General features: G+C 51.8%; 1 protein-coding gene across 1 annotated transcript in view; it reads right to left on the reverse strand.

Annotated features, from left to right (window-relative positions):
* The window catches only part of Serinc2 (serine incorporator 2), a 22,978-nt gene extending 13,753 nt beyond the window's left edge, over positions 1-9,225 (reverse strand). Inside the window, exon 1 of the mRNA XM_021160306.1 lies at positions 9,106-9,225. Within this exon, the coding sequence (XP_021015965.1) occupies positions 9,106-9,144 (39 nt within the window). The 5' untranslated portion in view covers positions 9,145-9,225. The remainder of the gene's footprint in view (positions 1-9,105) is intronic.
* Between the last annotated feature and the right edge of the window lie 292 nt (positions 9,226-9,517).

A 9,517-nucleotide genomic window follows, 5' to 3' on the forward strand; every position in this document is an offset into this window, starting at 1 on the left:
AGGCTGGCCTCGAACTCAGAAATCCACCTGCCTCTGCCTCCCGAGTGCTGGGATTAAAGGCGTGCGCCACCACGCCCGGCTCTCTGTCACTTACAAAGCCATTGCAACAAGGATGCCAAATGCGGCACAAAACTGTTCTCAGACACTGGCCCCACCCTTCCGGCAACTTCCGGCCACGCCTTCCAGTTGTTCCCTGAAGCCCCACCTCCTAGCTACAGCCATTTTGGGGTAAGCCTGAGTGATGTCTCATCTGATGAGGTCAGAGGTTAAAGGGCTTAGCAGAGGTCATAGGGCAACATTGGCACAGCACAAGAGGCTGGGAGACAGAAGTAAATGATCGGAAGGGTTAGCTAAGTGTAGGGACAGAGGAAAGCACTCCATCGGGCGCACTGCACGCTTCCCATCTGAAAAAGTGAAATTGATACAGGAAACAGCCATGCACTCCCATAATCCCCAGCACTCAAGAGCCTGAGAGCTGAGAAAGAGGACCATTAGCTGAGCTAAATAATGTGTCTGACGCCAGCCTGCTCACCCCTCTCACCACCCCAAAAAGTTTCCTATGACCAAGGTCTGTAAGTCAGCCTAGAAGACTGTGCCACCAGAGGCCGGTCTTTGGCGAGACACACCATTGCCCAGCCCAAGGCTCCCAGATGAGAGTGCTGATTAATCTCTAACCTCCACAGCCAAGCAAACAACCCCTGCACGGCTGGAGCAAACCCCTCCCACCTCGGGTGCCTGGTTCCATTAGGCCCCACCTCTGGCCTGGTACACTTTCTCTTTGTGACTTGGAACAGACATGCTACCAGGTTCCAGTGAGATGCAGTTTCCGCTCAAACCCCAGGTGCTCCTCCAGGGGCTCCTGGTACCAGAAACCTCAGTGTGTCTGGGGACTTATGCACACCCAGAGGGCCCTGGTTAAGAGAGACACGGGCCCACCACAGTGCTTTCCAGCACACAAGTCCACCCCATTTGATCTGCACCCCCCACCCTGGCTCTGTCTGGACCAGTTCCCACTTGAACTGCTTCCTACAGACACACTGGCCTCTGAACAGGAGGGAGAGACACATGAGCTCACAGGAACACGGGAAGGACACTATGGAGCTGTACCTGGCACGAAATAACAGCAGGAGGCTGACCACCAGGTGCCTGTCATATACATCATGGTATCCCACAAATGGGCTGCTCTACTATGGGGGCAGGTAGGGAGGGGTGTGTGTGTGTGTGTGTGTGTGTGTGTGTGTGTGCTGTAGCACATTAGATTATCATCTGTTCCCTACAAGTGTTTTTAGGGACAACCAGGAGGGAAGATGAACGGTTTAGGCATACCCATACCCAGCTGGCTCCAGAGCTGTGTGGCTTCTCAGGGGAGGGTCAGTTCTCCCCTGCCACCAGTGTGCAGGCACCAGAGGCTGGGCAGCCACTTTCTGGGGCTCACTGCAGAGAGTTCCCTAGGGCCGGTCAGATTCCAAGAAGTCTTCTTGCTGCAGGGCCTAGTGATACATTTTATCTTGGTACTCAAGAGGCAGACCTCTGTGAGTAGAGTCAGCCTGGTCTACATATCAAGATCCAAACCAGCCAGGGCTACATAGAGAAATCATAACTAAAAAGGAAAGGAAAATGGCGGAGGCAGGAAGATGGAAGATTGGGAGTTCAAGGCCATCGTCAGCTATGTGGTAAGTTTGAGGCCAACCTGATCAACTGGACACTATCTCAACAAATTGAGTTGTTTCTGCAGTGCTGGAGACTGAGCTAGAGCTTGTGCCAAGCCAACACTTAACTACTGGGCAGTGTCTTCAGACATTAATTTTATTTTTTTAACTTTGAAATAAGATCGCCCCAAATCACCCAGGCTAGCCTTGACCTTACTCACACCCTGAATGTGGCTAAAACCTTTATTGTTTTTATGTTTGTGAAATATAATATAAACACTTGTAGGGAACTGAGTAGGCAGAAGAGATAACTGGGCAAGGGGGAGGGGGTGGTTTTAAGTTGTATTTAAAACAAAATGGCTTTCACTCCTAGCTATATATCTGAAAGAACTGAAAGCCACACTCAAACCAATTCTCTCTCTCTCTCTCTCTCTCTCTCTCTCTCTCTCTCTCTCTCCCCTCTCTCTTTTCTCTCTCTTCTCTCTCTCACACACCCCCATGTTGCCTGCAGGCTGAGCAACCCCATCCTTGGGTGGGTGGCCAGATGAAGTCTGGTCTAGATATCCACTAGAATGTCAACATAACTCTTAAAAGGGAAATGCTAAGCGCGGCAGTACAGGCCTGTAAACCCAAGCATTTGGAAGGCAGAGACCGTTCAGGGCCAGCCTGGGCCACACGGTGAGATGTGTCACAAATAAATAAATAAATTCCAACACATGCTACAGCCTGCAGGACACAGTTCCGGTTGACATAATCCAAGCACAAAGGACACGCATGGTATAAGGAACCCAGCTGAATTCACTGAGAGGAAGTTTCGGTGAGCTGGCATGGGGACCAGAGACTGAAGAGTCAACATGCATAGGGGTTTCCGTCTACGGAGGTGAAAAGACACTGTAGAGGGTGCCGGCGACAGCAGCACTTCAGTGTGAACAACTCTATGTTCTTGACCTGTAAGAAAACTGGCTAAAATTAAGGCAAGGGAGGCTGAGGCAGGAGCCCTGTGAGCCCCTCTGCCTGAGGTCAGTCAGGGCCACATACTGAGTTCTGGCTCAAAGGAAATAACAGCTATAGTGGCAGAATTTATGTGTATTGTGTCACAATACAAAGCTGGGGGCTGTGATGTAGCTCATTTGGTGCCTAACCTGCACAAAGCTTTGATTTAGATCCTGGGTGAGGTGATTCATACCTGTCCTCAAGAGGTAGAGACAGGAGAATCAGATGTTTAAGGTCATCCTCAGCTACATTGTGAGTCTGAGGCTAACCTGGGCTACATGAGACCCTGAAGGAGTGGGGAGAAGAGAAAAAAAAAGCAAGAGGGACGTGGGAGGGGAAGAGAAAGGAGAAAAAATAAGAGTAAGGGGGGGAAGGAAAGGAAAGGTGGGGTGGGCAAGCCGTTTCATCTCCCTGAACCTGTGGCCCCCGCTGAGTAGGAAGACTATAGCTCAGAGGCACTGGGCACATGTCTTGTGCATGATGCCCTGGAGGTCAATACCCAGCAATGCAAACAGACAAAGCTGGAGGCGATAATCCATGTGAGTCCTCCAAGAACTTGGGAATCAGGAGCAGGAGGATCATGAGTTCAAGGCTATCCTCAACTACATGAGTTCAAGACCAGCCTGAGTTACGTGAGATCCTGTCTCAAGAAAACAAAGTACCATGAAAGAGGGGAGAAAGAGCAAGAGGAGGGAGGGGAAGGGAAGGACAAGACAGTAGAAACAGCAGCCACGGACTGGAGAGATGGCTCAGTGGTTAAGAGCATTCCTTGACTGCTCTTCTGAAGTTCCTGAGTTCAAATCCCAGCAACCACATGGTGGCTCACAACCATCTGTAATGGGATCTGATGCCCTCTTCTGGGTTCTGAAGACAGCCACAGTGTACTCACATATAATAAATAAATAAATCTTTTGGAGAAGGAGAAAGAGAAGAAGAAGGAGAAGATGGAGTGGTACTGGGCAGTACTCTGTCCTTAAAGCTTATGCCGGATTTCCCCTCAAAGGCTATGGGAACTCCTGCCAGGAAGAATGACAACAGATTTATCCTTCGTGACAGAACTGTGGTGCCAGAATGAGGAAGCAGATGGTGGAGCAGGGGTGTAGAGAGTCACTGGCTGCTCTGAGTCACCCAGAAGAGAGGACTGACATCAGGAGACAGGGCGGCTGTGGCAGTTATCACCAGGTACCAGAGCTGACAATATTCACTCTGACAGTGCCACTTGGCCTGAGCTGGGTCATTTAACAAGGACTGTCTAAGATAAATGACAAGCTCCTTCAAGACTAAGACAAAGATCAAAGATCCCAATGTTAGGGATTACACTGCATGATATGATATGATATGATATGATATGCATCCCATCACCATTTATAAGCCAAAACTGGTGCAGGGATACACCCAGCAGCCTCCACAAACCACACTTCCACTGGCTGAGGCCACCCCAGCCTCTGACTGCAGGATGGCCCCACACCTCACCAGGGAGGGTCCTGAGCCAGCTTGGTGCCAACTCTTTCAGCTGACCTCTCTTTCTCTCCCAATCTCTGGACTCAGTGTCCTTATCTATGAAATGGGCTCTTGGGCAGGACACTAGCTTGGTCAAGCTCAGGATCTGTATATAGACAGCTCTGAGCTTTGTGGTGTCTCTGGTATTCCCACTTCCTCATTGGCAGCCTTCAGCAATTCGCCACCATGTGGTTTTCATGGCTTGGGTGCTAAATGCCAACTTAATACAAAATTCGTCCCTGCACTCTTCTCCATCCTGTTTAACTCCTACACCAGGAATGGGTGCCATTGTTCCTCTGATAGACATGGAGAGGATCATATGCTGCCCACAGTGGGCAGATGGGAAGATGCCAAGCCAGGGTTCGAGCCCAAGGCTTGCACAGTCCCTCAAAGGCACAACCCTCCCTAAAACTGCGGGCCGTCCAGGCTGTGTGACTTGTCCTCTGTGAGCCCAGCCTATCTCCTCCTCTAAGGCAGGACTCACCTGTCCAGTGCAAATGCCAGGCGGAAGTGGACATCTGGGTCACAGCCAGGAGGAGAACACAAAAATCTCCCATCAACCCAGGCACCCAGAAACACCGGGGGCCCTCCCATCTCTCCATCAGAACTTCTCCTGGGCCCGAGGAACAGCTCAGTGGGTAAGAGTGCTTGCTTTAGGGGCTGGAGAGATGGCTCTGTGGTTAAGAGCACTGACTGCTCTTCCAGACGTCCTGAGTTCAAATCCCAGCAACCACATGGTGGCTCACAACCATCTGTAATGGGATCTGAGGCCCTCTTCTGGTGTGTCTGACGACAGTGACAATGTACAGCATACAGCTACAGAATACATAAGATGAATAATTTTTTAAAAAAAAGAGTGCTTACTGCCAACATGAGGACCAGAGTTCAGATCCCAGAACCCACGTAACAAGTCACGGGTCTCATAGACACCTATAACCAAGCTTCTGGACAGAGAGGCGACAGGAGGATAGCTGGAGCTTGCTGGCGTCCAACCTAGCCAAGACAGCATGAGCCCCAGGATCAAGGAAAGACCCCCCCCCAAAGAAAAAGGTAGAGAGGACATCTGACATTCGTCTGGCTTCTGTAGGTGCACGTGTGTGCAAGCGCACATATGCCTGAACATACCTTCACACACACAAATAAACAAATCTTTAAAACCTTCATGCCATGGGGCAGCTTTTCATGGAAGCAGGGAGCTGCTGGCATTAAGGAGAGTACCTCCCCCCCGCCCCCGCACCACCTAGTCATCGAATCTAGCTGATCCAGCTTCTCCACCATCAAAATGGGGATTGATGCTCCGAGACGATTCCCAGGCACAGGATGCAAGCTAAGGATGATCAAAAACTTGGATCCTTCGTTTTACTCGTTTTAAATTTTAACTTTTAGTTTTGGGGTTTTCAAGATAGGGTTTCTCTGTGTAAGCTCTCACTGTCCTAGAACTCACTCTGTAGACCAGGCTGGCCTCAAACTCAGGGATCCATCGGCCTCTGCCCCCCAAGTGCTGGGATTAAAGGTGTGCGCCACCACCACCTGGCAGGATCCTGCCTCCATTTCCCAAGTGCTAAGATTGTAGGTGTGAACCATCATGCCCAGTTTATGCCATACTGGAGATTAAACCCAGGGCTTCATCCACACTAGGCAAGTATTCTACCAACTAAGCCATAAACCCACCAGAAATGGAAATAATATCAATCACATCACTGGGGTATCTGTGAAGATTAATCAAAAGCACACATACACAAAGAGACAGTTACTGTTGATTGTCAATTTGACAGGATATAGAACAATCAGAGAGACAAACCTCCTGGCATGTCTAATGAGGGGGTATCTTACATTAGTCAACCAAGGTGGGGCGACCCATGTAAATGAGAATAACAACATTCCATGGGCTAGGGTCCCGGGCTGAAGGAAGAGAAAGAGATCTGAGCACAAGCATCTATCTCTCTCCACTTCCTGACTGCCGGGGCCATGTGACCAGCGACCACAAGCTCCTGCTACAAAGTCTGTTCTGCCTTAATAGACAGACCTCTCCAGCCTGAGCCAAGATAAACCCTCCCCTCCTTAAGTTGCTTTTGTTGGGCATTTTGTTGCAGCAAGGAAAGTAAATACTTATAAATAAATAAGTATCCTTCTTGCACTGCTGGGCCTGAGTCACGAGGTAGCTCCATTCCTGGGTGCCGACCTATAATAAGGATAGAGTGAGTGGTGGTCATGGTTGGCATGGTCACCTCTAAAACAGGATAGCAATGCCAGAGGGCTTCATGGAGAGTCAGTGAGAGAGCACGATCCTGGACCTTAGTACAGCACCTGGCACACTAAATGTCAGAGGAAACAAAGCCAGGGGCAGGTCCTTCACAGATGTTGGACACTAAGTAGCTTCAAGTCTCCCCCAGAATGTGGTTGGGGGTGTGGATGAGAGAAGACACCTGGACCAAGAGTGAGATTTTTTTTTTCCAGAGGGGAATATATATCCCAGGCTTGCTTGACAATCACTATGTAGTAGAAGCAGATCTTGAACTTCTGCCTCTACATTCTTTCTTTTTTTTTTTTTTTTTTGGTTTTTCGAGACAGGGTTTCTCTGTATAGCCCTGGCTGTCCTGGAACTCACTCTATAGACCAGGCTGGCCTCGAACTCAGAAATCCACCTGCCTCTGCCTCCCAAGTGCTGGGATTACAGGCATGCGCCACCACTGCCCGGCTCTTTTTTTTTTTTTTTAAGATTTTATTTATTTATTTCATGTATGTGGGTACACTGCCACTGTCTTCAGACACACCAGAAAAGGGCATCAGATCCCATGACAGAAAGTTGTGAGCTGCTGTGTAATTGCTGGGAATTAAACTCAGGACCTCTGGAAGGGCAGCCAGTGCTCTTAACCTCAGAGCCATCTCTCCAGCCCCTGCCTCTACATACTGAATACTGGGGTGGCAGACATGCATCACTACACCTGGCTTCAGACTCTTAAAAATTATATTTTAGATTTTTTTTATGTGTATGAGTACGAGCACACAATGCCCAAGGGGATCAGAAAGGTCATCTCGTCCCTTGGAACTGGAGTTACAGCTGCCATGTGGGTGCTGGGAAGCCACCCTGGGGTCTCTGGGTCAACAGCCAGTGCTCTGAACTGCTGAGCCATCTCTCAGTTCCCTGCCTTCAGATGTTAAACCCGACTGAATCCCCCTGTGCTTTCACTGTGTAACCTGAGGGGAGAAAGTTAACTCCCAGGAAGCTGAGGGTCTGAGCAGTCCTGGCTGGCCTCAGCTCCATAGACTGCAGACTGGGTGACTCAGAGCAGATCTTGGCTCTGTTCTCTGGATGGAATTCTCCACCTACGTCTCCTCCTGGGTGACAACAGCTCCCACAATGCCCACTCACTGTACACAGGAGCTGGGCGGCAGTTTCCACCTTTCATCTGCCCATATCACCAAGAGTATACCAAAGGAGGTACTGTGGTGGCCTTCAGTTCATGCATGGAGAGATCGAGATAGAAGGATTGGCCGAACTGCCCTCACAACCCCTCTCCCAGTAGGACATGGGTAACCAGGCAAGACCAGATGGGAATCATGGTCTGTGAGTGGGAAGGTCTCCCTCCCTAACCAGGAAGCAAACCCGTCCCAGGAAGGGGTATGAGCATCAGCAAGGAATAATAGCCTTACTCTGATCTCCTGTTCAGGCTTCTCTCTCTCTCTCTCTCTCTCTCTCTCTCTCTCTCTCTCTCTCTCTCTCTCTCTCTCTCCCTCACTCCCTCTCTCCCTCTCTTCCCCCCACCTCACTTCAGTGGAAAGAGAGGCCCAAGAGAGGACAAGAGCTGTGTCCAGGGACCCACGCCACTGCCTCCCCAGACTGAGCTAACTCTCAGAAAATGGCTACAAAGAAAACCTCTAAATGCGCAGCTCTCTCCTGGGCACCCGCTCCTAACACGCACACAAATCAGGGACAAAGGATGCAAGTCCTGAACGAACCTTCCTTCAGCAGCCAGAGCCCCTCTCCGCCCCTCTTTGTGTGGGGCCAGAAGGGGAGGGAGCTGTCTGAAAGAGCCTCAGATTTAATGAGGGGAAGAAGGAAAAGAAAGGGGGCTGGAGAAGTGGGGGCCTCCCGGTCGGGTATGGCCGGCTGGATCCCCTCCCCTGTGCTAGTTGCTGCCCCAAAACAGAGCTGGCCACCGGCCTGGTCCCCAAAAGTGGCGACCAGGTGGACACACGCAACCTCCCTCAATTTCTGGATCTTTCCAAATCCAAAGTTTGGCACAGGTAGTCAGTGACAACCGACACCAACCTCGCTCAAGAGCGGGATGGGGGGGGGGGGCTCCTGCCCACCCTTCTTACCCAACCCCCATCCCCTTTCCAGCTCGAGCTGGACGGAAAGGGTCCAGCGCTTGCAGGGGGAGTGCCCTAGAGTGAGCGGGCCGGACTGCGCGCCGAAAGAGGATGCAAACGGAGCCGGTTACGACGTTCAGACAGACAGACAGAGCCCGAATCCTGGAGATGTGAACGGGACAAACACAAAAGAACAGACTAAGCCAGGCGACAGGGGCAGACAGAATGACGGACGCTCTGCCAGAAAGACAGTAAGCACAGCGGGGCCGGGACCCTACCAGTTACACAAAGAGTCCCGCGCCCTGGAGAGAGACGCGCCACGCATCCTGGGGGCGCTCTGAGCTGGGGAGCGTGCAATGGCCGCAGGGCTCCCCGCACCCGCTGCCGGCCTCAATATCCCGGTTCTCGGAGTGACGGCGCCAAAGGCGCCAGGCCGCACCCCACCCCTCCCTCGCTGTCACCCGAGCCGCGACACCAGCTGTCCGGCGCACCGCGGCCGAAGCGGAGCAGCTGGGGGATGAGGATAAGAAGGGCACCGGTGGGACCTCAGAAAGGCAAGTTTGGAGGAAGCAAAAAGAAGAAAGTACTTGGAGGAAGAAGGTAGAGAAAAAGTGAGCGGGGCCGCGGCAGGGACGGGGTGGGCACTCACGCAGCTGAGCAGGGAGCAGGCCCCCAGACAGGCCCCCATGGCGGTGAGGGGCGCGGGGCTCGGGGCACCGGCCTCGGATCCCGGATCCGGTGGGACTCCAGGCGCTTGGCTGGCCCCACCCCAAACCCATCCCCGCCCCAGCCCCGCCCCACCTGCCGAAGCGACTCGTCACTTTCCGGCGACGCTCGGGGCCTCCTAGGACTCACCTGGGACAGGTGCTGGCGCCAGACATTTCCTAAAGAGGTTGAGATGGGGAAAGTCCAGCAACGACAGGGGCACAGCCCAACTCAACTCTGAGCTAGGATTGTCTGCTGAACCAAAGNGAGGATTTGGAAATACATCTGGATTTGAACTTCATCNGGGCCATTGTGTGACCGACCCCAAATACTGTCATTGTTAGAGGAAGTAAGAG

The sequence above is a fragment of the Mus caroli genome, chromosome 4 (assembly GCF_900094665.2).
Source record: "Mus caroli chromosome 4, CAROLI_EIJ_v1.1, whole genome shotgun sequence".
Taxonomy (NCBI): domain Eukaryota; kingdom Metazoa; phylum Chordata; class Mammalia; order Rodentia; family Muridae; genus Mus; species Mus caroli.